The sequence below is a fragment of the Crotalus tigris genome, unplaced genomic scaffold (assembly GCF_016545835.1).
Source record: "Crotalus tigris isolate CLP2741 ecotype Arizona unplaced genomic scaffold, ASM1654583v1 scf7180000020533.82205, whole genome shotgun sequence".
Taxonomy (NCBI): Eukaryota; Metazoa; Chordata; class Lepidosauria; order Squamata; family Viperidae; genus Crotalus; species Crotalus tigris.
The window spans coordinates 2,816-30,662 of NW_024098066.1; the positions used below are offsets into that span (position 1 = coordinate 2,816).

At 43.1% G+C, this 27,847-nt stretch overlaps 2 protein-coding genes across 2 annotated transcripts in view; one reads left to right on the forward strand and one right to left on the reverse strand.

The window, feature by feature from the left end:
- Positions 1-1,950: 1,950 nt before the first annotated feature.
- LOC120318914 (carboxypeptidase D-like) lies at positions 1,951-27,604 on the reverse strand. Its single transcript, XM_039367072.1, has 6 exons — positions 26,851-27,604; positions 25,737-25,984; positions 11,904-12,046; positions 6,371-6,540; positions 4,354-4,721; positions 1,951-2,407 (listed from the first exon to the last, which is right to left on the reverse strand). The coding sequence occupies exons 1-6, from the start codon at positions 27,540-27,542 to the stop codon at positions 2,055-2,057; spliced, it is 1,974 nt and encodes a 657-aa protein (XP_039223006.1). The 5' UTR covers positions 27,543-27,604; the 3' UTR covers positions 1,951-2,054.
- The window catches only part of TMIGD1 (transmembrane and immunoglobulin domain containing 1), a 32,082-nt gene continuing 31,738 nt past the window's right edge, over positions 27,504-27,847 (forward strand). Inside the window, exon 1 of the mRNA XM_039367073.1 lies at positions 27,504-27,605. The gene's annotated coding sequence lies outside the window, so the exon portion shown is untranslated. The remainder of the gene's footprint in view (positions 27,606-27,847) is intronic.

Below are 27,847 nucleotides of genomic sequence, written 5' to 3' on the forward strand. Positions count from 1 at the left end.
CTCTCCCAAGCCTCTAATTCTTAAGGCATATTCCATTTGACCATATTGAAGCATAAGAATCTCGTTTTCCATTTCTTTTTCCATATTTTCAATTTTCCCCTCCATTAATTCCACTTTTTCAGCTACTTCTTCCACATGGGAATTCAACTTTTCAAGAACAGAAGCAACTCCTTTTAAAGCCAAGACTATGTCTTGCCTCAAAATCTTATTATTTTCTTCCAAAATCTTTTTCATTTCTGCCCTAATTTGAATTGTAAAATTTCCCATCATTTCTTGCATATCCTTCATAGTTGTTGGCTGGGCCAGAGAAGATTTAGGAACTGTGAGATTCACTGGACGCTTTGGAGCCATCTTAAAAAAAAAAAAAACTTTACTCCTTCTTAAAAATTACAAAAATTCCTTCAAAAGAAAATCATAACTCCCTCAAAGGAAAATCTTTAAATAATGAGAAAAATAAAAAAATAAAAAAAAGGGAGTTAGAAAAGAAGAAAAAAAATAAAAGAAAAGAAATTAAGATATACACTCCAATCATTAAAATGAAAAAAAAAGGGAGAGGGAAGGGAAAAAACCAGAATGCCTGCCCTTTAAAAATACAAGAGACAAAACCACAAATCAAACCAAAACAAGAAGTTAGAATATACACTCCAATCGTTAAAGTGAGAAAAAAAAGGGGGGGGGAAACCAAAATGCCTGCCTTTTAAAAATACAAAAAGCAAAACAAAAAATCAGACCAAAACCAGAATGCCTGCCCTTTAAAAATACAAGAGACAAAGCAACAAATCAAACCAAAACAATAATAATACTTCTAAAATCCATCCAATTCATTAAAAAGAAAAAAAAAGGAGAAAGTAAAAAAAGCCGATCGCCACTCTAGCTTCCCAAAAAAAAAAAAAAAAAACGCTAGAAGGTCTCCCGATCGCCATTTGCTTTCTCTTTCAACAAAAAAGCAAATAGTGGAAAAAAAAGACTATAAACAGAACAACAAACCTTTGGATTTAAAATAAAATCAAAGAAGGCGAAAAATAGATCAATAAAAGAAATTAGAATATACACTCCAATCGTTAAAGTGAAAAAAAAAAGGGGGGGGGGAACCAAAATGCCTGCCTTTTAAAAATACAAAAAGCAAAACAAAAAATCAGACCAAAACAATAATGTTTAGAAAATTAAACAACAAAAATTAATAATACTCTAAAATCCATCCAGTCCTTAAAAAAAAGAAAGAAAAAGAAAAAAAAAAAAAAAAAGAAGGTAAAAAAGCCGATCGCCATTCTAGCTTCCCGAAAAAAAAAACGCTAGAAAGTCTGCCGATCGCCATTTTACTTTCCCTTTCAGCAAAAAGCAAAAAATAAAAAGAAAGACTATAACAAAAGAATAAACCTTTAAATTTAAAATACATATAAAGTCAAGGAAAGCAAAAAAATAAATCCTCTAAACAACTCTGTCCGCTTCTTAAAAAAAAACTCACTAGATCACTTTAAACGCGGAGGTGGTTGCGAGGGCTTGTTTTGTCCCAAGGACAAAAGCAGCTGGGAAGCGGAGACAGTCTGAACTCCGTGGGAGCACTCTATCACCCCCAAAAAAAGAAAATTGGGGGTACATAAGAGGCTCTACCACTATTCAGACTACCCTCTGCCCCCCCCTTTGCCCGGGAGGGGGATTTTGAACCGCTGAACAGCTGATGTCTGCTGTTCATAGCGGTTCATTACACTTACCCAGGAGGACGGCTACAAAGTAGCCGCCATCGCCCAACGCAGATCCACCGGAAGTCACCTTCAGATGCAATTTAAAGTGCGGGTTTTGACGTGTAAGACGACCGTGAGGCCTGGTATCACCAGGATCAGAGTCCGAACACAAGGAGCCAGGAAGTAAAAGAGAAAGTCTCAGAAAAGATCAACGGCACTGTTGCCGGCAAAAAAATACATGAAAATGACCACACAGTGTCAAGCTAAGCTCGATAAAGTCCTTACTTCTGTAATATGAGGTAAATGAAGTACAATGGAGAAAAGTTAGGAAACAGGAACAGAGATGAGTCAAGGAAAAGAAGAAATTCTGGGCTAAAACACAGAAAAGAGAGAGGCCTCTTTACGTACATTACGGCTAAAGTTGAGTCGCACATGAGAAAAAGCTGGAGCAGTTTGCCTTATGAAACCGCCACCCTTCCTTGCCCAACGCCTTTTACTAGACGTGTCAGAAAAAAGTTGGCACGCAAGGCTACCTTCTACAGATTTTTCGTAGCCATCGGGGTTCATGGATGGCATGATATGTATCCGAACATTTTGGATCAAGTCAGTCACTTCGGGATCCGTTCCGTAGTTCTTGCAGAGGTACTCTATGAGATTGAGGAGCAGTTCCCGTCCCACGACTTCGTTGCCATGCATGTTGGCAATATACTTGAATTCCGGTTCACCTGGATGGGGAACAGAGACGCGCAGTTTAGCCGATGCATTTAGCAGCCTGTCTATATATGATCACGTGTAGAAGCTGAGGTAGATCAAAGCACACATGCCAACATGAACATACAAGGAGGGAGGGAGATTTCAGTTCTCTCGCTCCCTGTTTAGTTTCTAAACATGAACTGAAAAACACCATCTGCCATCCACCAATGAATCCAAGCTCTGCTCATGCCACAAGCTATTCAAGACAATTAGACAACATTCCGATTTATAAATAAGTACCTTATAAATACATACATATCTAAAGCTTTGGAATTGTAATATTTTGCAGTTAACAAAAGTAATAAAACTGCTTTTTGCTTTATTTTAACAAATGGTCTAGAACAGGGGTCTGCAACCTTAAACCCTCAAAGAGCCACTGGGACCTGTTTCCCAGAGAAAAGAAAACACTGGGAGCCGCAAAACTTGTGCGCACACAAGGGGTGGGGACCTTGAAGAGTTTAATTAAAAAGAAATTGAAGCTGCTGTGCTGAGTTCTCTCTCTCTCTTTCTCTCTTTCCTCTCCCTCCCTCTCTCTTTCTTTCTCTTTCCCCTCTCTTTCCCTTTCCTCTCCCTCTCTGTTTCTCTCTTTCCTCTCCCACTCTTTCCTCTCTCTCTCCCTCTCTCTCTCTCTCTCTCTCTTTCTGCTGTCTCTCTCTCTCTCCGATCTTCTGCTCATCTGGCAAGCTGGCTTCAGGCTGTTCTCCAACAAGCTGACATACATTATTGGGCTGGCTCTCTCCTGCCCTTCCTGCTTCCTACAGAGACGCAGCAAACGGAGGAGACCTGCCCAATAAGTTTGTTGGAACAGCATGAGGCCACTCTTTTTTACACACACACACACACACACAGAGAGAGAGAGAGAGAGAGAGAGAGAGAGAGAGAGAGAGAGAGAGAGAGAGAGAGAGAGAAGGGAAGCACAAGTGCCTCTCTCTGTCTCTGCAAATGGCAGAGGAGGCTGGGAGCCACAGGAGAAGGCTCAAAGAGCCACATGTGGCTCTGGAGCCGCAGGTTGCCGACCCGTGGTCTAGAATGTTAACAGAACTTATAATGGACACAAACCTTAGGAAATAAAACTCATTTGGCCTAAACAAGACTCTTTAGTAAAAACAACATTTGAAATTATTGAAGAAACTTCAACATTTAAACTAAAGATACAACTAAAATTCAATTAACCTTGCCTTAAAAAATGATTATTTTAAACTTAGAAGTCCATCAGCATTTAGACATTTTGTTACTTCAGGAAGTTCTTCCTCAGGCTTGCAAAAGAAACATTTCAAATGTTGTTACTCTCCTATCCCACTTACAAAATTAACTCGGTAGAAAAACATATTAAAAACGTAATGTAGTAAAAACAAAAATATGCAATGAAGAACTGTGAAAAATTCCTCTCCACCTGCTAATTACAGGAGCAGAATTAAAACCGTCAAAATCATAATACTCTACAACAGTATCACTACAATAATTATTGCATGTAGTTGGCCCTGATCACTGCAATTAAAATTGGCTATTTCAAAGCAAATATATTTTAAAAAAATAATTAAAATTGGACCAACTCATTTATGAGGAGAGATTACAGGACATTAGTCTTTCGACCTTTGAAAAACGGTAACTCAGTTAACAGAACCTATTCAAAATCCATAAAACTAGGGAGAAATGTTTTCCCATTTTTTCAAAATACTAGAATCTAAATCAGAGGTCCCCAACCTTTTGGGCATGAGGGACCAGTTCTATGGAGAAAGGTTTTTCCACAGACTGGAGAATGTGTGGTTTTGCATGCTGCCTGCATCCCGTCGATGGGGCTTTGCTTTTTTTCTGCAGACCGGGTTGCTAGCATGCCGGGCCCAGTATTGGTCCACGGACCGGGGATTGGGGACCCCTGATCTAGAACATGCAACAAAAATATGTAATGGGAGATTACCTGCTTCGTGAATGCCTGGGTTATCTGATATCTCCATCGCGTACAACTCCCTTTGTTCCACAGACTTGCCTACCGAGTAGAGTCGGGTAATGTTGGGGTACTCAGTGGCGTATTTCCTCAGAAAGATACCCATATCAGGGAAGTGGTGATGGCGAAAATCATCCGGCTGGATCACCTGGCGAGCAGTGTTTGATCTGTTGACAGCAGTGGTAGTTGCTGCGTCGGCAAGAGAGTTGTTGGCAGTTATCAGCACTTCCTTGGTGGTAGGGCTGGAAGTCACCCCTGTGACGGCGGGATGCAAGGAAAAGTCCACCACAGTTGCATTTTCTTCCTTCACCTCGATGTTCTCTGTGGTGACTGGCAGGTAACTGGTGGGGGAAAAGGGGGAACAATTTGCTTTTAGGCTGACCCTAATCAAGTTTACTTTAATCCCATTCCTACATGCAGACATTGGGGTCAACCTGTTCTCCAAAACACCTGAAGGCAGGACAAGAAGTAACAGATGAAAACTAATCAAGAAGAAAAGCAACCTGGAACTAAGGAGGAATTTCCTGACAGAACAATTAACCAGGGGAACTCCTTGCCTCCAGAAGTTGTGAATGCTCCAACACTGGAGGTTTTTAAGAAGAGACTGGATAGTCACTTGTCTGGAATGGTTTAGGGCAAGGGTAGGCAACCTTGGCTCTTTTATGACTTGTGGAATTCTGGGAGTTGAAGTCCACAAGTCATAAAAGAGCCAAGGTTGCCTACCCCTGGTTTAGGGTCTCCTGCTTGAGCAGGGAGTTGGACTAGAAGACCTCCAAGGTCCCTTCCAACTCTTGTTATTCTATTAAATTGTTTCAAGGACTAGATTACTATTTACCTTTAGGATCAGACAACATTACAGGATGGAGGCAAATATGCCTCATCATCCCACAGATAGCACTTGACTTCTATATGGAAGGCCTGCATTAGGTACCTAGAATAGTTTAAAGCAAGTCCTCTCTGCGAGTGGGCAATGGTAAGAGCTCCCAATACAAGAGAGTGGTGGTGGGGGGGGAGAAAGGCTTTAAGCTGAATCACAGCAAACACAAAATGTTGAGGATTAAACAGTTTTTGCCCAGCTTGAAACAGGCTGCTTTAATCATTTTGGATGTTTGTCTATATGTGAAATGCTCACAAAATTATTCAAAGCAGTTTTTTATTTGAGACATTTCATACTTAAATGTATTTTAATTAAAAACATTTTGCGAACTCCCAATGGAAATGTTATCTCTAAGCACTAGATTAATTTTAATTTACTCTTTCCAGTTTGGAAAGGCACAGAGCAGACCAAGCACGAAGAGATAAAATATCTCCTCCCCATATTGGCAAGGCCTATCCTATCCTCAAAACCTGGTTTCATCCAACCATCCTTGTTCCCTCGTGGGAAAGGCACGGCTGGGTAATGTACCAGGAGAATGATGGCTTCAAGACATCAGAACTAAGTGATACCAAGAAAGGCTTCATTTCACACACATGTGACCATAAAGAGATTGTCCCTATCAAAACAAACTTTAAATAAAAATACAGTAAAAAGATTGCCTCATAGAACTAGATACACTTAAGAAGATTAATAGGATACAAGGGAGCTTATGATATATTAGTATTAGTATGAAACACAACAGTATTGTGTTTCCTCACTGTATATATAGCATTTTTAAAGCTAAGCACTTTAAAAAAAGAGGGAGGGAGGGAAGGAAGCCGTGATGCTGCAGTGGTTAGAGTGCCGCATTGCAGGCTGACTCTGCCCACAGCTAGGAAGTTCAATCCCGACTGGCTCCAGGTTGATTCAGCCTTCCATCCTTCTGAGGTCGGTAAAATGAGGACCCAGATTGTTGGGGGCAAATAGGCTGACTCTGTAAACCACTTAGAGAGGTCTGTAAAGGACTGCGAAGCGGTATATAAGTCTAAGTGCTATTGCTATAAAGCAGCTCCCTACTAGAAGAAGCTATGCCAAGGATAACCAACATGTCTATGCCTGCTCCATATACTTTACCCCGTGACAGAAGCTGTGATATTATAGGTTCCAGGCACCAACAATCTGTAATAGTCACCGAACTGTCCAGTTGTAATGTTGTGAGCAATCCCGGCCACCGCAATGGTTGCATTTTCCAAGGCAGCCCCAGTGACCAAATCTCTCACAAATCCTTTAATTCCAATGTGTACCTGTATTAAATAAATGAGAATTAGATCCAGAACACTTTGTAAAAAAATTTTTTTAGTATCATGAGGCTACATTATTCCTCTCATATTCAGTAACTTATTAATTTCATGCTAAGCGACCTGTGCAATGTTCTTTTTTTCTCTCATCCTCGGAAAGTTACAGGGTGCTGTTAAGTTTGTACATAAAAATCAAAATGAAATAAAGGGATAGATCAGTGATGGCAAACCTTTTAGAGACTGAGTGCCCAAACTGCAACCCTAAACCCACTTACGCATCGTCGGGTGCCGGGTGGGTGTGGCCCATTGGGTGGGTGTGGCCCATTGGGTGGGCGTGGCTACAGTGGTAACGGAAGGCTGGGTGGGACTAAAAAGTTCAATCAATCAATTCCAACTTTGCAAGACCTTTTTTTTCCCCCCCGCAAGAAGTTGAAATTGACTGATTGATTGAACCTTTTTTTTTTTTTTTGCCCACGGCGGCGGAGGCCTAAAGCAAAAAGGTTTTATAAAACCCAGCTGAAGGCCTAGGACTGGGGCGATGGTGCGCGTGCCCACAGAGAGGGCTCTGAGTGCCGCCTCTGGCACCTGTGCCATAGTTTCGCCACCGCTGGGATAGAACAAGGAAAAATTGGCAAAGAACAGCACAACTTTTACACATCTAGAGCAGCGAGGTAACATCACCAGAAAGAACGAACATCTCTTGGAACGAACATTAGATGAAATGAAACTGGTGAAGCTGCTATAGATTTTATCAGCTCTGCTGATTTCTTTTGCTGTAACTAGGGGACTGTTTCTGCCGTAGCTACTGAAAGAGAACACAGGCGGTCTTTCAAAACCAATATGCCAAGAAAAACAAGAGGACAGCTGTGTGTTTCTGAGTCATGCTTGTAAAAACGAAAGATGAATCAACTCGGTCCAATTTTACAGAAAAACATGCCATTTTTGCGCACTGCTTCACTCAAAACAGCTGGTGAATTCATATGGCTTTAGAATATAAAATTATGTTCAAGAAGGTACGCAAAGCGCATCCTTATTTTATTGCCGTGGCTATGGACAGGAACTTCAATAGAAATTAATGTGGAAAACTGGCAAGCATAAAAGGGAATGTTACATTAAAATATGTGTTATTTAATATTATGCTACTTTCTATGGATTTCATATTCAGCAGTTGTCTTTCTTCATCCTGTCGTTTCTCCTTTGATGTGACATAACTACCTAATGATGGGTTCTCGTTTTATATTTTGCTGGTATTGGATATACAGTATCTTGTTTCCATTTCATAAAAGAGCTTGAAACAGAGTATGTATTAAAAAGCTCACTGAGTAAAGTGAAAGAATTTCCTCCACAGCTAGAAGACTGAGGAAGGTGTCAATAAATTTATGGCCAATTGCTGCGTTTTATGTAAGCCAACTATTGATTTATGAGGACATGGCCTGCAAGCATCAACAGAGTCCTCATGGGAAATATACAATACTATGCCATTTATTTATTTATTAAGTTTTTATCCCACCTTTATTTCTTTCTAAGTAACTCAAAGTGGCAAACATGCATAAAAAGCCGCCTCTGGCAAGATGGGTAGTATACAAGTTTGATATTTCTCCTTTTTTCCCCCCACAACAACAACAACAACAACCCTATGAGATGAATTGGGCTGAGAGAGAGGGCATAAAGTCACCCAGTTGCCTTTTATCCATATCAGGACTAGAACTCCCAATCTCCTGGTTTCTATGCCAGCACCTTTAACCACTAAACCAGGGGTAGGCAACCCAAAACACTCAAAGAGCCGCTTGGACCCGTTTCCCACCGAAAACAAAACACCGAGAGCCACAAAACCCTTTTGATATCTAAAATGAAGATAACATTGCATATATCCTTTTTTTACCTTTATTATATGTTTGTGTCTGTCTGTGTGTGTGTCTGTGTGTGTGTATACATACACAGACAGGTAAAAAAGGATATATGCAGTGTTATCTTCATTTTAGATGTCTCTGCCAGTCCTCTTCCCCCACTCTCTTTCTTTCTTTCTCTCTCTTTCTTTCCTCTCTCTCTCTCTCTCTTTCTCTCCCCCCCCCCTCTCCTATCTGCTGCTCACCTGGCAAGCTGGCTTCAAGCTGTTCTCCAACAAGCTCAGGGGTAGGCAACCCTGGCTCTTTTATGACTCATGGACTTCAACTCCCAGAATTCCTGAGCCAGCATAGCTGGGCTAGCTAGCTCTCTCCTGCCCTTCCTGCTTCTTGCAGAGACGCAGCAAAGGGAGGAGCTCCGCCCGAAAAGCTTTTCAGCTCCTCGGAGAACACTTGTGAGTGTACTCTCTTTTACACACACACACACAAAATCACAAACACACACACAGAGAGAGAGAGAGAGAGAGAGAGAGAAACAGGGAATCGCAATTGCCTCTCTCTGTCTCTCTCTGCAAATGGCAGAGGAGGCTGGGAGCCACAGCGGGAGACTCAAAGAGCTGCATGCAGCTCCGGAGCCACAGGTTGCCGACCTGTGCACTAAACCAAACTGGCTCTCTTTAAATTTAAATGAAAAGGCATTTATGGAAATATTCAGCTAACAGAGTAGGCAACAGGAGTGAAAACTGTGGAAGAGGGAGCAAAAGATTGCTTCAGGATAAAGTATCATCTTTTTAGACTTTAGTGCGTTTTATGCACAGGTCTCAATGTTTCAGTAAGAGATGAAAAAGGGAAAGAGATTGTATACATGACCAATACCCTGGCAGAGTGAATTATCGGAACAAGTTTAGGCAGGTTTCATCTGCTGCTGCAATACGTGCCTTAAGCCATTTGGTTTAAAGATAAAGACCTTCTCCTCAGGGAACTTAGATGAAGGAAAACTATTTCCATGCCAAAAGGATTTCAGGCAACAGGTTTAGAAACTGAGTGTTGCTCTCAAGTGTGTGACAGAGTGACTAATTCTCTGAGTAATGGTGATAACAGTGACAAACCATGATCTGTTCCTGTTTTAACTGATATTTCAGTAACCTCTGTGGTGATTGCCAGGCTGCAACTTTCGGGAGGATTTTAGCATACGCACAACAGCAAAATGACAAGTGCAGGCTGGATGAAAGCTAATTTTTGCGTTAGCCCCTCTGTTATTAAATTAAATTAAATTATAACTATGAAGTTATAATGATTGAAAAAAGGAAATTATCAATACTGCTGCCGATATAGGAGCAGCTCAACTTTGCCAGCACTCTGTGCTACATTCAGAAAGGACAAATGACTCCTTAACCAGAGGTAATCCTTTAGTCAAGATCTGGACCACACCCTGAACCACAGATTGCATAGATTAGCTCCCATCCCCAGAAGGATACGGACTGTGATTTACAGCCATCCAAGTGATGGAAGTTTCTGGGACTAGGACACAATAACCTAAACTGTAAAAACATGAAATGGCTTAATAAAACATGTCTGTACAGTCAGTAGTTGGGTCTCTGCTCAGCCATTCTTTATTCATACCTTGAAAGGTAGAGTTTGCATATACTTGACTCTAATAATCAGTAGCTGAATACAAGGAATACGACATGTGAATATTGCCAGTGTTGACTTTAGATATGAAAGAGAGATCAGAACAGGAGGTCATTTTGAAAGAGCTATGTGTGACTCTTGAGATAAAGTATTTTTTGAGGATACTTGAATATTTCTGAGCACACACAGCTATGGTGAAAAATCTGAGGGAATTTAGAGAATATAAGGGATACTGGATAAAGCTTGTGAAGAACCAACTTTACTGTCAGAACCCATATTCTAAGGCAGGGTGTCAAATTCAATTTCATTGAGGGCCACATCAGCATTGCGGTTTCCCTTGGGGGGGCGGGGGTGTGTGGCCAGCGTGGGTGCGGCCTACTGGGTGGGCATGGATGGAGTGGGTGTGGCCTACTGGGTGGGCATGGCCAGCTCTACATCATTCGCGTCAAGGGTGCCTGTGGGGGTCTGGGCAGGAGTGGGACAGATCTGAGGGTCTCTGGCAGAAGGGGGTGGGACCAGGGTAAGCGCCAAGGCATGGTCCATTTCTTCATTCCTCACAAAGAGTGACACCTCCCTAGCATGCACCCAGGGGGCGGGGGCGACGTGGCAGGGGCTGGTTCCTCGCTGTTTCCAGACGGCCTTGTGGAGCTAAGACTGAATGCGTTTCAGCATAGATGGCCACCACAAAATTGTACATTGGCTCTCGGCCGGCCTGGGCCAGGGCCAAGGCAGCGGGGGCCGTTCCCTGTTTCCAGGATGGCTTTGCGGGCCGCATCTGGCCCCCGGGCCTTGTGTTTGACATGTCTGTTCTAAGGGGTCTTTCCTTTATTTAACTCAAATTCTATTCTCTCTACAATTCTGGGTTCTGCCATGCTCCTGGAGGGGGGGGGGGAGAAAGCATTGCGGGTTATTGCCTTGGTTTCCTCTATAATAAGTGACAATAAAATTTGTATTATTATTATTAATCGCTACATTGTAACACTTTGCTGTTTCTGCATACTTCCTCTGTAAATTATCTCTTTCCTTGATGTCAGCTAGAAAGGGGGGGGGGGGAGAAGAAAGGAATGGCCCTCCAGCAACTGGGTTATCTCCACATTTGCAAGGGAAGGTGCAAAGAGCCAACAAAACATTGCTGCAGCCCTGAGGCAGCCTGGTGTTATCTCCTCTTTCCCACAACGGACTTAACACCTGGGGATTGGCCTGTTGAACTGACCGGATGAACTACGGGGTGGGGTTTGCTTGGGACACTTTTAACCCTGACATTTACTCTGGGCAAATGAAAGGAAAGGAACTTGAGCGAGGGGAAAAAAATTAATTTACTTATGCCCTGCTTCGTTGGGTAATTGTTAAATGCGTTATCAGTGATAAGAAATTGAGACAAAGATCTGATGAACACAGATCTGATTACGGCTTAACCATTCATAATAAACAGGGTACAATTAACTGGAGTTACAAAACTGCTAAAATTAGACACAATTATTATTACAGTTTAGCGTATTTCTCTAAACCAACGTCTTTTTGTGATACGAAACAAAAAAAAAATTCAAACACGGATCACTGATACGTCTTTCTGTTTAAATACTCTGTTTAAATAATTTGGTGTACCACAATTACATTTTCTGTTATTTATTTGGTATGAACAATGCTAAGCTTTATGTGGGTCATAAAACAATCATACCAACATTAAATGCTATGTTTGGTCCAATTTATGAGTCAAAGGGGATTAAGGCAGAGGGGAGCTGACAAACAAGAAGCATATTCAAAATCTACAGGCGAAGAAAGCCTTGACAGAGATGAATGAAGTCTTTTCATTTTCCAGAACAAAGACAGACTCAAATATACAAGGATTGTTTGCTAATATAGCCAAGAAGAGAGTTAAAAGTCAAATCTTACTTTTTCAATAAAAACGAGCAAAGATTCCCGGTTATTCAGCCATTCTTGCTCAAGCTGAGCAGCTGGTGGATATTTGCAGCAGGAAATTTCAAAGGTGACCTCAAAGCAGTTAGCCCAAAGATAGTTATAATCTTGCATTCCACCTAAGGAATTTAAAGAAAGAATAAGTGAAATAATTAAGCAAAGAACAATCTTTTGTTATCAACCGACTCTCTTCACAACATTTCAAACGAGCATTTTTCAGTAGCCTGAAAAACCCGTTTGTGCAAACTAGAAAAAAAAGTTACAACTTTCAAAGAAAAAATGTTCCCCCATTGAGGAGGGGAAAAATCGGAAAGATATCTGCTACTTTAAAAACAATAATTGATAACTTTGAGATCGTGCAACCTCTCTATTTGTCATACGCATTCATGTTTACAAAAAAACCTTAACGTGCTAATATACAGGAGCCCCGATTTTTCATTATGTCTGAGGCATTTTATTATACCCCTTTTGTCTTTTTATTCTTCAGTAGGTCAACACTTGATGCTTACAATAGGCCTAACCTTTCAAGTCTACCATATTGATATTTAAATATGTATGTTAATTTAAATGTATTTTAATAATAATAATAATAATAATAATAGCCTGGAGATAGCAGAATAGAAGAGAAAGAACTGGAGAAGATAACAAAATACAAAGACCTACAAATAGAAAGACTGTGCAAAAGCAAGCAAGGGTAGTACCAATAGTCATAGGCTCCTTGGGTGCAATCCCAAAACAACTGGAGCACCACTTGAACACCATTGGCATTGACAAATTCGCTATTAGTCAATTGCAAAAGGCGGCCTTATTAGGAACTGCTTCCATCCTGCGACGATATCTGTAATACCATCCAACATCCACATCTGCCTATCCCAGGTCCTGGGTAAGGACTCGATAGGTAGACAAAATGCCAAATCCAGTCTGAACATCTGGCTGACTGTGCAATGATCGATAATAATAATAATAATAATAATAATAATAATAATAATAATAATAATAATAATAATAATAATAGGAAGATGAGAGCTATGCCAGAGGTTCAACCATACTGGACAGGTCTCATCAGAGGAGTCAGACAAAGAGTGTCTCTCCCATAAAAAATATGGTGAGACGTAAATTTCAGAATGCCATACCGGCTCGGACGTCGCCCGGGTTAACACGGTCCGCACTAGATATTGGAGTTCCTGGATATCTGGTGAAAAATGGGTTACAGGACTCAGGACTGTTGGCTGAGCAACCAGGGCCAGCAGCTGCAGAACTACTGGAAGAAAAGGTGTTACCCGTCGCAGATACACAGTGATGGAAAACAAAGAAATAATGATCTGTTACTACAGATCAAGTCCAACAAGACGAGGATATCTAAAACGAATGCACCAATTCTGGAAAGAACAACATCCAGAATCAGAAATAACAGAACAGAGACTAGCAGATCAACGCGATTATAACACGAAATAAAGTATTTACAGAAACAGAATAGACGAACTGCAAAGGTTTACCCAGGGCAAAGAAATCAAAGCCTTACAAGAAGTAATTCAGAATGTAGAGGCAAACCAGGGGGAGTTGGCAGTGAAGAATCCAGTAGAGATATACAACTGTTCTCATTGGAAACCAGGCACCTCTTCCTCAGGAAGAACAAAACCCTCTAACTAAAGAAATAAAAGAATTGAAACAAAGAATAACTGAGCATCTAGAACAGCACAAAAACAACAGAATAAGGCTGCCTGCATTGAAGCTTGTTCAAAGAAACAGCTAGCACAAGCATTAAAAGATGCAAATACTGCAATAGCAAGTATAAGCACCAATTCACTGCAAGAAACAAACCAACTAATGTACAGCACAGCTGCAGTTATAACAGAATACCTGGGATGTAAAATCAACAAAAAGAAAAACAAACAAACAGTGCACCACAAAAATGGAAGGTTAGACTAGAAAATAAGATCAGCAAGTTAAGATCACATGCAAGCAAGCTAGAACAGATGAAAGAAAAGAAGCTGAAGAACAAGAAGACCAAAGAATACCTAATCAAGAAATACCACTTAGAAACAAGGAAGATCAAGGAAGCACTGGAAATAATAAAGCAACAAATAACAGCTATAGCCAGGAAAATCAGTAGATATGAAGCTCGAATTGCAACTATAGGCAGAACCTCCAATTTCAATCCAATCAGAAACGTTCTACCAATCCATCAATGGAGAAACTGCAAGGAATCAGTCAGTACCTGACAAGGAAGAAACAGTGCAATTCTGGAAGCAGGTATGGGATAACCCAAAGAAATACAACAAGGATGCAGCTTGGTTAAAAGAAGTGGATGCAAATAAAACAGAAGTTGAAATGAAAGAACTAGTAATAACAACAAAAATGGTAGAAAAAAGAGCAAAGAAAATCAAAAATTGGTCAGCACCAGGTGAAGATGAACTGCATGGGTTTTGGTTGAAACATCTAACTGTTATACACCCACTCATTGCCAAGCAATTCAACAATATACTACAAGGAGGAGAAATTGAAAAGTGGCTAACAACTGGGAAAACCTACCTAATAATGAAAAATCCAGCAAGAGGGGCAACACCAGGTAACTACAGGCCAATTACCTGCTTACCAACAACTTTCAAATTACTAACTGGTGTGGTAGCTGATGCAGTACAACAGCATCTAGTTGAAAACAATCTCTTTCCACCTGAGCAGAAAGGAAACCGCCCCAATAGCAGAGGAACAAAAGATCAACTCCTAATAGACAAAATGATCTTGGAAAACTGCAAGAGAAGGAAGACCAACCTGAATGTGGCATGGATTGACTACAAAAAGGCATTTGACTCTCTGCCACATGATTGGATAATCAAGTGCCTAGAAATAACAGGAGTAAGTAGAAACATCAGAAAATTTGTGCAAAAATCGATGGCACAATGGAAGACACAGTTGCAGATCAATGGTGAGAAAGCTGGGAGAGGTTAATATCAAGAGAGGAATATTTCAAGGAGATTCATTATCACCATTACTATTTGTTATTGCACTGTTTCCTCTGTCAACAATACTGAATAACTCAGGACATGGCTATCAAACATCAAAAACATCTGCCAGACTATCCCACCTCCTTTATATGGATGATCTGAAGCTGTATGGAAAAACATCATCTGAAATAGAATCGCTGCTCAACACTGTCCGTATATATAGCCAAGATATTGTTATGGAGTTTGGCTTGGACAAATGTGCCACACTTACTATCAAACAAGGAAAAGTAGTGAAAACTGAAGGAATCAAGATGCCCCACGAAAATAACATTAAGAGTCTGGATGAGGAAGAGTACTACAAATACTTACTTGGGTATCCTTCAAGCTGACAACATCAAGCACACTGAAGTCAAGAAAAAGATTAGAGGTGAATACATCAAGAGAGTGAAGAAGATCTTAAAATCCAAACTCAATGGAGGAAATACCATAAAGGCAATCAACACCTGGGCAATCCCAGTCATTAGGTACACAGCTGGAATAGTGGACTGGACTCAAGCAGAACTAAAAGCAATGGATAGGCAGACCAGAAAAATAATGACAATGAATCACGCCCTTCATCCACGCAGTGACATTGATAGACTTTATCTACCAAGGCAAATAGGTGGGCGTGGAATGCTACAAGTACATCAGATGGTTGAAGAAGAAAAAATGGCTTTGGAAGAATATCTGAAGAACAATGATGAAGATGCACTGAAATTAGTATATCAGGAAGGCTTACTAACTACTGGAGAGACCAAACTGGCCTACAAGAAAGACCAAATGAAGAACAGAATAGAGGCATGGGAAGACAAAGCACTACATGGCCAATACATGAAAAAAATAGCTGGGAAAGCAGATAATAATAAAACCTGGCAATGGCTAAGAGCAGGAAAATTGAAGAAAGAGACCGAGGGATTAATTCTGGCTGCACAAGACCAAGCCTTAAGGACAAATGCATACAAAGTCAAATTGAGAAGACAGCAACAGACAGTAAGTGCCGCCTATGCAAAGAAGCTGAAGAAACAGTGGACCACTTGGTAAGCTGTTGCAAGAAGATTGCACAGACTGATTACAAGCAGCGACATGACAAAGTAGCAACAATGGTGCATTGGAAGATCTGCAAAAAATATCATTTGCCTGTAAGCAAAAACTGGTGGGATCATAAAATAGAGAAAGTCATAGAAAAATGATAAAATTAAACTGCTCTGGGACTTCAGAATTCAAACAGACAAGCACCTGCAACATAACACCCCAGACTTAACAATTGTTGATAAGAAAGACAAAAAAGTCTGGATAGTGGACGTGGCAGTGCCTGGAGACAGCAGAATAGAAGAGAAAGAACTGGAGAAGATAACAAAATACAAAGACCTACAAATAGAAATAGAAAGACTGTGGCAAAAGCAAGCAAGGGTAGTACCAATAGTCATAGGCTCCTTGGGTGCAATCCCAAAACAACTGGAGCACCACTTGAACACCATTGGCATTGACAAATTCGCTATTAGTCAATTGCAAAAGGCGGCCTTATTAGGAACTGCTTCCATCCTGCGACGATACCTGTAATACCATCAAACATCCACATCTGCCTATCCCAGGTCCTGGGTAAGGACTCGATAGGTAGACAAAATGCCAAATCCAGTCTGAACATCTGGCTGACTGTGCGATGATCGATAATAATAATAATGTTGGAAGAGACCTTGGAGGTCACCAAGTCCAACCCCCTGCTCAGGCAGGAAACCCTATACCCGTGGTGGCGAACCTATGGCACGCGTGCCACAAGTGGCACTCAGAGCCCTCTCTGTGGGCACGTATGCTGTCACCCCAGTTCTAGGCCTTCAGCTGAGTTTTATAAAACCTTTTCACTTTAGGCCTCCGCAGCTGTATGCAAAAAAAAAAGGGGTTCAATCAATCAATTTCAACTTCTCGCGGGGGGGGGGAAAGATCTCGCAAAGTTGGAATTGATTGATCGAACTTTTTAGTCCCACCCAGTCTGCCATTACCACCACAGCCATGCCCACCCAATGGGCCACGCCCACCCGGCACCCGATGATACATAAGTGGGTTTTGGGTTGCAGTTTGGGCACTCGGTCTCTAAAAGGTTCACCATCACTGCCCTATACCATTTCAGACAAATACTGTCCAGTCTCTTCTTAAAAATTTCCAATGTTGGAGCATCCACTGCTTCTGGAGGCAGGTTGTTCCATTGGTTCTCATTGTCAGGAAGTTTCTCCTTAGTTCTAGGTTGCTTCTCTCCTTGATGAGTTTCCATTGGTCCTGCCTTCAGGCGCTTTGGAGAACAGCTTGACTGCCTCTTCTTTGGGGCAGCCCCTGAGATACTGGAAGTCTGCTATCCTGTCCCCCCTCGTCCTTCTCTTCACTAAACTAGACATACTCAATTCCACCAACCGTTCCTTGTATGTTTTAGCCTCCAGTCCCCTAATCAAAGTACCACATTGATATAATTTTCCTCCTTCACTAAATCTAAAGAAGGTGGGATTGTAGATTTAAACTCTTATTTGGAAAACTAATAGTGGACTGCATGCCTCTCCTCATTTTTATCATTATTCTACTCCTATTAAGTAGGTTAAGTTGTACAAGATTGTACCTGTCCAAAATCCCAAAGAAAGTGAATCAGAACTTGAAAACAAGTTGTCCCTATTCCAATGCTAATTTAACATGACATTAGCTCTTAGGATTAACAAAATAACCTTTCCAGATTTCAAACCAGGAGTACCAAATTCAGCAGCAAAAAGAGAAATAGATGAAGGTGCACACTAGACAAATATGAAATTTACTCTTGCCCTAGTAAGTCATATAGCAAATCTTTGTTCGTGGCACCTCAAAAATACGTGAAAAAACATGGGTAGTGCTCGTTTGGCGACCACCTCATTTAGCAACCATTCGCAGTTACAACAGTGCTGTAACTTTTAATGGACAAACAGCTAGAAAACAGTCACAGAACTCTGTTTTTATAGAAGGCCCATGGTGGGATTACTATATGCTCAAAAGTGGAAAAGTATTACGCTGCCCACAATACAGGAATAGTCGGTGAAAATGATGGAATTTGCACAGGTGGCTAAAGTGACTTCTTTGATCAGAGAAAAGGCAGTATGTTTATGACTGACTGGAAACCTTTTGTAGATTTTCTGCTTGAAAAAAAAAAGCACTTTGTGGTTTTGACGATTAGGGAAAAAAAATCTAGATAATGGAAATAATTAGTATATTTTGTAAGTAACAGCAAGGGATAACGTTGCAATTACAGAATACTTATATTTGCTGCAAAAGAGGTTTGCAGCATCCCACGGTCATGTGACCGCAATTTGCGATGGTTTTTGAGGAAGCAGATGATCTGGACCCTTTTTGGTTGGGGTTCATGCCAGATTTAGTGCTGAGTCACTTGTAGAGGACCTTTGGGAAACAAGGAGGGGGGTGGTGCATCCATCCTTGCCCTCCTGGATCTCGGGGGGGGGGGCTTTTGATAACACTGATTTTATTTATCAAATCTGTATGCTGCCAGATTCCCAAACGGGTTTGGGAGACTCATAATACTAAAGCATGAGACTTACATTAATAGCCAGTAAAAAAATAATAATGGCAAAGATAACAAAATGGGGAGGAAGGAAGCAGAGTCTTTACTCTCCCTCAATAAACGTTCAGGTGAAAAGCCAGGGCAGGGTCGGGGAAACCTCATTCCAGAGGTCGTGGTATTAGGAGTGCTGGTGGGTGCACTATTTTGTGGTAATTCGTCTTGGCATCAGTTTCTCTCCACTTCTATTTAACATTAAAATGAAAACGATGGACAAGGTCATCTAACACAGTGGTTCTCAACCTTTTTAATGCCGCGACCCCCCAACCTGTCGTAAGTCGAGGACTACTCAACCGGTCGTAAGTCGAGGACTACTCAACTGGTGCAGCATTGTTTGCAGAAGGGGACTTTTGGCGGGCTCAGCAGGGCAGAGACAGCCTGGACAATTCCTATTGGCTTTTGAAAGCCAATAGAATTAGACTCTATTCAAGAGAGTCCTATTCTATTGGCTTTCAAAAGCCAATAGAATAAAAGGGAGTAGCACAGCTAAGGAAAAGGGGGAAAAAATGGCGGACTGCGTTGTTTGGCGACCCCCGTGAAATGGTCGTTTGACCCCAAATGGGGTCCCGACCCACAGGTTGAGAACCACTGATCTAACAGCACAGAGTGAGAGATCAGCTGATAATACTCAGTTATACAGTTTTACCTCTGGTCAGGTAAATGAAACAACTGAGATGCTTATTCAGGCGGTGAGAGTCTAGATGGGCAGGAACAGACTGCAACTCAAGATGGAGTGGCTTTGGCTTTTCAGGTCTCCTAAATCTAGTTTCATCTTTAATTCTCAAAGGAGTAGTGCCCCCCCCCCCCCGAATTTGGTAGTCCTTCTAGACTCAAAGCTTGTTTGAAGAGCAGGTGCCAGCTTGTTGTACATATTTGTGTGCCAACTGCACGTTTTCCTATAGGCCCTACTGACAATTCGCCATGCCCTAGTCACTTCCCAATTGGATTATTGCAATGTGTTCAACATACAACTGTCCTTGAAAAGTAATTAAAGTTTAGAATAGAATAGAATTAAAATAAGAATAGAATAGAAATAGAACAGAATACCTTTATTGTCCAAGTGTGATTGGACATACAAGGAATGTGTCTCCAGTGCATAAGCTCTCACTGTACACATATACAACAAAGTGATAGGTCACAGATCATCAATCATAGTAACAATCTTTAATCATAAGATACAAACAAGTGATAAATCGTAAACTACCAATAGGAGAAGCTAGTTGGAAGGATGAGAAAAGGTGAGAAATGAGATTACAGTATTCTGTAATTGCAACGTTATCTCTTGCTGTTACTTACAAAATGAGAATGACAAAGATAATACCGGTAGCAATACAGCCTATTACATGGGTAAATTTTTTAGGCCAAAGGCGGTGGGAATGAAGTGTTCAGCAGAGTGATGGCACAGGGGGAAAAAAAACAACTGTCTTTGTGTCTAGTTGTTTTGGCATGCAATGCCCTATAGCGGAGTCCCGAGGGGAGAAGTTGAAACAGATTATGTCCAGGATGTGAGGGGTCTGATTGGTTTAGAAATCAACAGCAGATGCATCAAAATTGGGATTTTTTTTAAACACCAGAGGCAGTTTTGCCCAAGTTCGATGGCTGTTACACAAGCTGCGCTGGTTCTCAGTAGGCTTCCAAATGCTACTGAAAGTGCTGGAATGGGCGCTGGGCCAATTTACTTGTGAGACCACATATCCCTAAGGTGGCTGAAGTCCTCATCCCATCCGATAACAATGTCAAGACTCTGGGGATCAAGGAGTCATGCCTTGTCTGCTGCAGCACCTGCTGTATGGAAGTCTTCCCCCTGAGATCTAGAAGGTCCCAAATCTCCTGGTTTTCCAAAAGGCATGATTAAAACCGAGCCAGAATGCTAGATGAGCTTAATATAGGTGTGGCTGGGTTATTGTGCGACGAGTGTTGTGTCTTTTGTCTAGGTGGTAGAGGTTTCATTGTATTATTTCTATGTTCTATGGTTAGGCTGTCAGAATTCATGTCTCTAAGATGGGCAGCCGCGAGAATTTTCTAAGTAGATAATTAGCTTTATGTTAACATGGGAAACTGTCTAAAGAATTTAAAGAGGGACCGTAAAGCAGGGCTTTTCAACCTTTTCACCCATTGTACCACTTTTAGGATATGGCAACATCCGAGGACCACCAGTCGCCTAGCAAGGTGTCAAAAACTTGATGACAAAAAAAAGGGAAAAAGTGATAAAGTACAGGTAGTCCTCGACTTACAACAGCGACTGTTCGAAGTTGCAATGGCACTGAAAAAAGTGCTCCCCAAGGCACAGCCGAGCAAGACTCCTGCCTGCCCGCCCGGCTGCGCTCTTCCTCCTGTCCGAGGTTTTCATTGCTGTGAGCATTTCTGTTAAGGATTGGCAGCAGGGGTGGAGTGGGGGGGGGTGTTTGGTTTTTATTCCCCCTGTCTGCTGGGTGGTTGCAGCAGGTTTTGGTCACTTCACATGACCCTGGGACACTGTGACCGTCATAAATATGAATTGGTTGCCAAGCATCTGAGTGTAAATCACAAGACCCTGGAGAGGCCACAACGTTCCAGCTGATCGGCACTTCTTCTGGGCTCAGCAGAAGCACCAGGATCAGCCCCGAGCTCCAGCTGGAGCCTGGCGCTGATTCTGGCGCTTCCGCTGAGCCCTGACAGCCTTGCAGCTCCAGCCATCTCTCGCTCAGGCTTGTGTCGGTTCAGTCCATTCCCCTCTCCCGCTACCACTTTTCTAGGATGCTTGCGTACCTCCTGCCAGGTGCCAATGTACCACAGGTGGTGCCCGTACCACTGGTTGAAAAGCCCTGCCGTAAAGACTACGGTGCTAATATTTTCTCTTAAGCAAACACACAAGTTTTGAAGTTCACAGCTATTTACAGATGTGCTTATAAAAGCGAGCAGCGCCAGTTTTTCACATTATTATTATTTTAACGAGAAAGAAACAGATTGCAGGAAGGTTTACGCAATAAATGCTGTGAAGCATAAAAAGCAGGATTGAAGACCTAGGAAATACAGTTGGGAATACTGTAGCTGGTCTCTGCGATATGCATTTTTAAAAAGAACTACAATTTAAGAAGGCATTGTACAAGAAATGAAGATAGAAGGAAAAGACAAACACAAACTGAAATCCAGAAGCTAACATTTGTTTCAATTATTATCACCGCTGCCATAAAATATAGCAGGGGTGACCCACTGGTGCCCTCCAAGAATGGTGTTTTATGAGTTTTAGGTTTGTGATATTTTAATGTTGTTAATTGTCAGATGTTGTGAATTATAGCAGCATACTAAAAAAAATGTTTTCCATTAGCAGCCTTATGATAAGTGATGAGGGCTGTGTGGGATTTTTACTTCAAATACCTGGAGGGCATCACACTGCTTGCTATATATAAAACATGCGTTTTCCTGTTATAGGATAGCAAAGAATTAATCTACAATTCATAATCTTCTACTAATAGAGGTATCTGTAAATATTTAAAAAAATGCTTCTTCAGGATATCCTGGTTTGAGCTGAGTAATAGTTTTTAAGTTTTACAACTATTTACTCATTCTATTTCCTTGTACAGTTCATTAAACCTAGCAGTCCTTGTAAATATAATCAAGATCGTATCTTATTCCAATATTTGGGTGTGTTCACTATGAGAAGATAGAGACAGAAATGGAGGCTATTTAACAGGACAAAAAGATATTGATCGATGATAAAAAGAAGAAATGGCTTTATTTAAAGAAGACATTTGGTCAGTGCCAAAATCTGCTGACTAAATTAAATTATTAATTTTATTAGAATAAAAAGTTTTTTTCTCATTAGATCTGACACCTATCTTAATAATGACAAAATTAATGAAGTCCTTATATAAAACTATGAATAGGCATAATCCATGGCTTCAAAATACTATTCTCTTCCATTGATAACAATGAACTAATTTTATTTTGATAATTGGACTTAGAAATGTGGTTGTTTAATCTGTTTATCGCTAGTTTAGATGAAATTATTGAAAAAGAAATCAGAATAGTTAGATCTAGAACAGAGGTCCTTACCAAGTGGCTGGCCAGTGAGCGTGGGTTTGTACATGCACTCAGCCCCCCCATATGCTAGTGCCGCTGAGGATCACTTAGGCCAGTGGTGGTGAACCTATGGCATGGGTGGGCACATGCACCGTCGCCCCAGTCCTAGGCCTTCAGCTGGGTTTTATAAAACCTTTTCGCTTTAGGCCTCCGCCGTTGTGTACAAAAAAAAAGTTCAATCAATCAATCAGTCAATTTCAACTTCTCGCGGGAAAAAAAAAGATCTTGCAAAGTTGGAATTGATTGATTGAACTTTTTAGTCCCACCCAGTCTGCTGTTACCACTGCAGCCACGCCCACCCAATGGGCCACACCCATCCAATGGGCCACACCCACCTGGCACCCGACGATGCATGTGGGTTTTGGGTTGCAGTTTGGGCACTCGGTCTCTAAAAGGTTCGCCATCACTGACGTAGGCGCTAGCGTTGTCGTGAGGGTTGTGGGTGCTAGTGTTGCCGTGAGCATTGCACATATGCTCACGACCCCGTTTGCATCATGCACGTGCTCGTGGCCCTGTTTGCGGCACGTATGTGCAACTCCGTTCACGTGTGTGCGCACGTACAGGCGCCTGCCCCTTCCTTTCCTTCTGGGCTACTAACCAAGAAAGATTGGGGACCTCCAATCTAGAGGATTTAATTAGAATTAAAAAAAAAATTGCAAGCTTCTTTAACCCAACATACTGTAATTTAAAAAATAATATAAAGAGACTCTAAATCCTATACGCTTAGCAACAAGTCATATTTAATTCCATCCAATTTCTTTTTCGAACATTTTTAGTTTAATCAAATGTGTAGGCTATCTAAATTAAAGCTACCACTTCTAGGCATCTTAGAAAATGTAAAATAATTATAATATTTAAACTTCAATAGAAAATGATCAAGCATCCACCCTGATAAAGACAACACAACCAACTGCAGAATTGTAAATCAAGAAACCAGGTATTGGTGATGTTAGAAATGTCTATTGTATAAGAAATCAGTCACACACAAAAATCCAGTACAGATATTTTAAACAATATTTTGGTTAGATTTTAGTTATTCTTTGTGATACTGAATGTATTTTCAGGATCACAAATAATTTTAACTAACTGAACGTAGTTGTACAATTAGGTCAACAGCTGCTATACCAAAGCTAACCACTGGCATAACCTAGAGTATTTGCGATCCTTTGTTCAATTAACAGCAAAACCAAAAGCAGATCACAAACAGACATCAGCACAACAGATTTTGTAATTTTTTTCTACTGTGTTAAATGCCAAAAGATATCTACTTTTCTTCATAAAGAAACCTTACTACTCGTAAGATTGGAAGATAATATTCTCCTTGTTCACCTGCTCTTTAACGTGCTTTTGCAATCTTTCCTAGAAGTTGAGTATTTCATAATTAATGCTGCAGAAGCCTGGGTCTTGTGAAAGGCCTGGATGAATAATCAGGAATTCATGGTTCTTACAAGCAACACCAGAGTGGGGGTCATCTAGTTCTTGGGGGGGGGGACCTCATTCTTTAGGTTCTACTACAGAAGGCATATTTCCAGGGTTCCAATAGATAACATTATTTAATTGAAGGAACTGGAAGTGTGCCAATCCGGCAGGATCTAATCACCTAGGCCAGGGGTAGGCAACCTTGGCTCTTTTATGACTTGTGAACTTCAACTCCCAGAATTCTTCAGCCAGCATGGGGGAACTATGGCCCCCTTCATGACTCTTGGACTTCAACTCCCAGAATTCCTGAGCCAGCATGGGGGAAACTATGGCCCCCTTTATGACTCGTGGACTTCAACTCCCAGAATTCCTGAGTCAGCATGGCTCAGCTTGGAAACCTCTCCCTTTCCCCTCAGCAGGGCTGGCTCAGGAATTCTGGGACTTGAAGTCCACGAGTCATAAAAGTGCCAAGATTGCCTACCCCTGACCTAGGCAGATATTGTGTAACAACCTGCCTCCAGAAGTTGTGAATGCTCCAACACTGCAAATTTTTAAGAAGAGACTGGACAGCCATTTGTCTGAAATGGTATAGGGTTTCCTGCCTGAGCAGGGGGTTGGACTAGGTGGCCTCCAAGGTCCCTTCCAACATCATCATCATCATCATCATTATTGACAGTTTCACTGTTGGATCAAAGCGACCTTCAGACCATCACTCATCCCTGGTCAGTTCGCAGCTTGACTACTGCAGCACACTCTATATAGGGCTACTCTTGAAGATATCCCCCTAGAAACTTCAACTGGTGCTAAGTGCAGGGGTGGGTATTACTCAATATGCCCACATAATACTTCTGCTTCACAAGTTGCACTGGTTTGATGGTTTACTTCTGAGCACAATTTGAAGTGCTGGTTGCTACTCATAAAGCCTACATGCCACAGGGCCTGGTTACTTGACTGACAACCTCTATCCCATATTAGTTAGAATAAGAGCAGCTGCATCCATCACATGGAACGTATAGCATTCTTCTAGCTTTGTGGGTGAGTGTGTATGTGTGGGGGAATACCTTAACCCAGTGATGGCGAACCTTTCAGAGACCGAATGCCCCAAAACTGGCCCCACCCCCCCTGCCGTGCCCCTGCTCCACCCCCACACCATCCCCTACCCTGCCTGCCCGCAGGGCCACTCACCGCCTCCAGGGCCCACCGCAGATCGCCCAGGCAGCCCAGCAGCGCCATGGTGGCCACGCCCTCTGCCCGCGCCCTGCAGCATCAACTGTGCGTGATGGGGCGTGAGGGCAGAGTCTTGTCTACACTGCCTGGTTGCCATGTCCCTGGCTGCGCTGCTCTGCGTGGGCCACGCTCAGGGGCGAATCCTCCAGGGGGGCTGCTGGTGAGGAGGGGGTCGTGGGGGGAGGCGAGGCTGGGGCAATGGCACATGTGCCCACAGAGAGGGCTCCAAGTGCCGCCTCTGGCATAGGTTTGCCACCCGTGCCATAGGTTTGCCACCACTGCCTTAACCAGTTGCAATATGCCCAAACAAGCCATACACAAGTACTTCAGCTTAACATGTGCTCCATGCTACTTAAACCTGATGGTTTACTATACGACAATGACATTTAAACCAGCAGAATCAATAGCCAACATAGATCTTGTTGCTAGGCTACTCTCTTTTCAGTAGCATATACGGCAGTTTATCTCTAACATATCTATGCTGCTCTACAGCCAAAGGCTCCAATCAATTAGCTGGCGATCAATTCAACCTACCTTCCACATCATACCACTGAGCTCCATTGGTGATGCCATCTTTGAAAGTTTCATTCTCTTCCCCAGGACAATTTGGGGTGCCCGTTCTCATGATTGGGTGGTTCGATGCGTAGGCTTTGGCCAGGTATTTGAAAACCTCATCATCAGCAGATTTACTGTAGATTCCAGAGGACTTGTGCAACTTTGAGTCATCAAATGGATAGCTTGCAACAACAGTTCCCCCATGAAAGTTCCCAGAAAGCACAAATCTGTATTTTTTTAAAAAAACAAAGCAAAACAAAACAGAATGTCACTAATCAAAATCCCAGCAGTTTGGAGATAAAAAGTATTTATTTTTTTCTACCAAAGTAGTTGGGTTTGAATCATCAGCAGCAAAACCAATTTGCAGAGACTTCAATGGATACTTGAAAGCTATGCAACCTCACAATGAAAAAGAGGGAATGCCCTAAATCAGTGGTTCTCAACCTGTGGGTCGGGACCCCATTTGGGGTCGAACAACCATTTCACGGGGGTCGCCAAACAATGCAGTCCACCATTTTCCCCCCCTTTTCCTTAGCTGTGCTCCTCCCTTTTATTCTATTGGCTTTTGAAAGCCAATAGAAGAGACTCTCTTGAATAGAGTCTAATTCGATTGGCTTTCCAAAGCCAATAGGAATTGCCCAGGCTGTCTCTGCCCTGCTGAGCCCGCCAAAAGTCCCATTCTGCAAACGGGGTCCCGACCCACAGGTGGAGAACCACTGCACTACTGGCTTTCGAAAGCCAATAGGAATTGCTGCCGAGCGCGCCAAAACACCCGGCTGGCAAACTTTGCACATGCAAGTTGTCTGTATTATTGTTGCAATGAATAAAATGCTTTTAATTTAGGATATTTTTTTTCTTCAATTTATTTGTGTCCTCCTTTTCATTGTAAAAAAAAGTTGGTCACCTTACGAATACGCCAAGACCTGCATACCTGTACCCGTAAAAAAAAGCTACGAAAGCTGTATCTCGGTCTGTATAGACGTGCGGGGAGGGGCGGGGCCACAACGAGGAACCCGGCGGCCCTTCAAAGCCTAGAGCCGGCAGGCCCCGCCCCTCGCGCCCCCGGCCCCGCCCCCCACGTGCGCCGCCTCACCGGTTGCGCCGCATCCACTCCATCAGCGCCCGCACTTCGGGCACGGCGGCCGGGTCCGGCGGGGGGCCGCCGCCTGCTGCTCCGAACTGGTCGGGGAAGCTGCGGTTGAGGTCGAAGCCGCGCCCGTTCTCCCGCCCGCCGTGGCCCTGGCAGTCCCCCTCGCGGGCGTGCGCGAAGCCGTCCGGGTTGAGGCTGGGCAGGAGGAAGAGGTCGGTGGCGCCGAGCAGGCGGCGCGCCCGGGGCTCCCCGCGGGCCCAGCCCGCCACCAGCTCGCGGGCCAGGCGCACCAGCAGCGCGCGGCCCAGCGTCTCGTCGCCGTGCATGTTGGCCACCAGCTTCACCTGAGGGCGGCCCGCGAGGGGAGGCCCGCCGCCGCCGCCGCCGCCCTCCGGCAGGCCGTCGCTGAGGCGCAGCACCCACAGCTCGCGCCCTTCGCTGGAGCGGCCGATGGAGAAGCGGCGCGCCAGGCCGCGCGGGGCCTCTTCCTCCGCCAGCCGCCTCAGCGTCTCGCCCAGCTCGGCCTCGTCCAAGTAGCGCGGGGCCTCCGAGGAGGAAAAAGAAGAAGGCGACGACGAGGCGGCCTCCGCCTTCTTGATGTGCGCCGCCGCCCGGGCCGCGCCGCACCGCCACGAGAGCAGCAGAAGGAGCTGCAGCCACGGCCGCCAAGCCGCCCCGCGCCGGCTCGCCATCATCGCCGCTTTGGCTTCTGACGCCTCAGCCGCCGCCTCAGCCGGAGCGAGGAAAATGCTCCTGAGGTAACTCGACACCCGATTGGACGGCCGGGAGGAGAGCGGCCGGCCAATCAGAAAGGGGCGTGAAGAAGCCAATGGGAAAGAGCGGTGGTGATTCTCAGGTGGCCAATGGGGACTCGAGGATGTGCTAGAGGCGGAAGGCCAGGGGTCCTCCACCTTGGCGGCTTTAAGACTTGCGGACTTCAACTCCCAGAATTCCTGAGCCAGGCATGCTGAGTGGAAAGAGAGGTTTCCAAGCTAAGCCA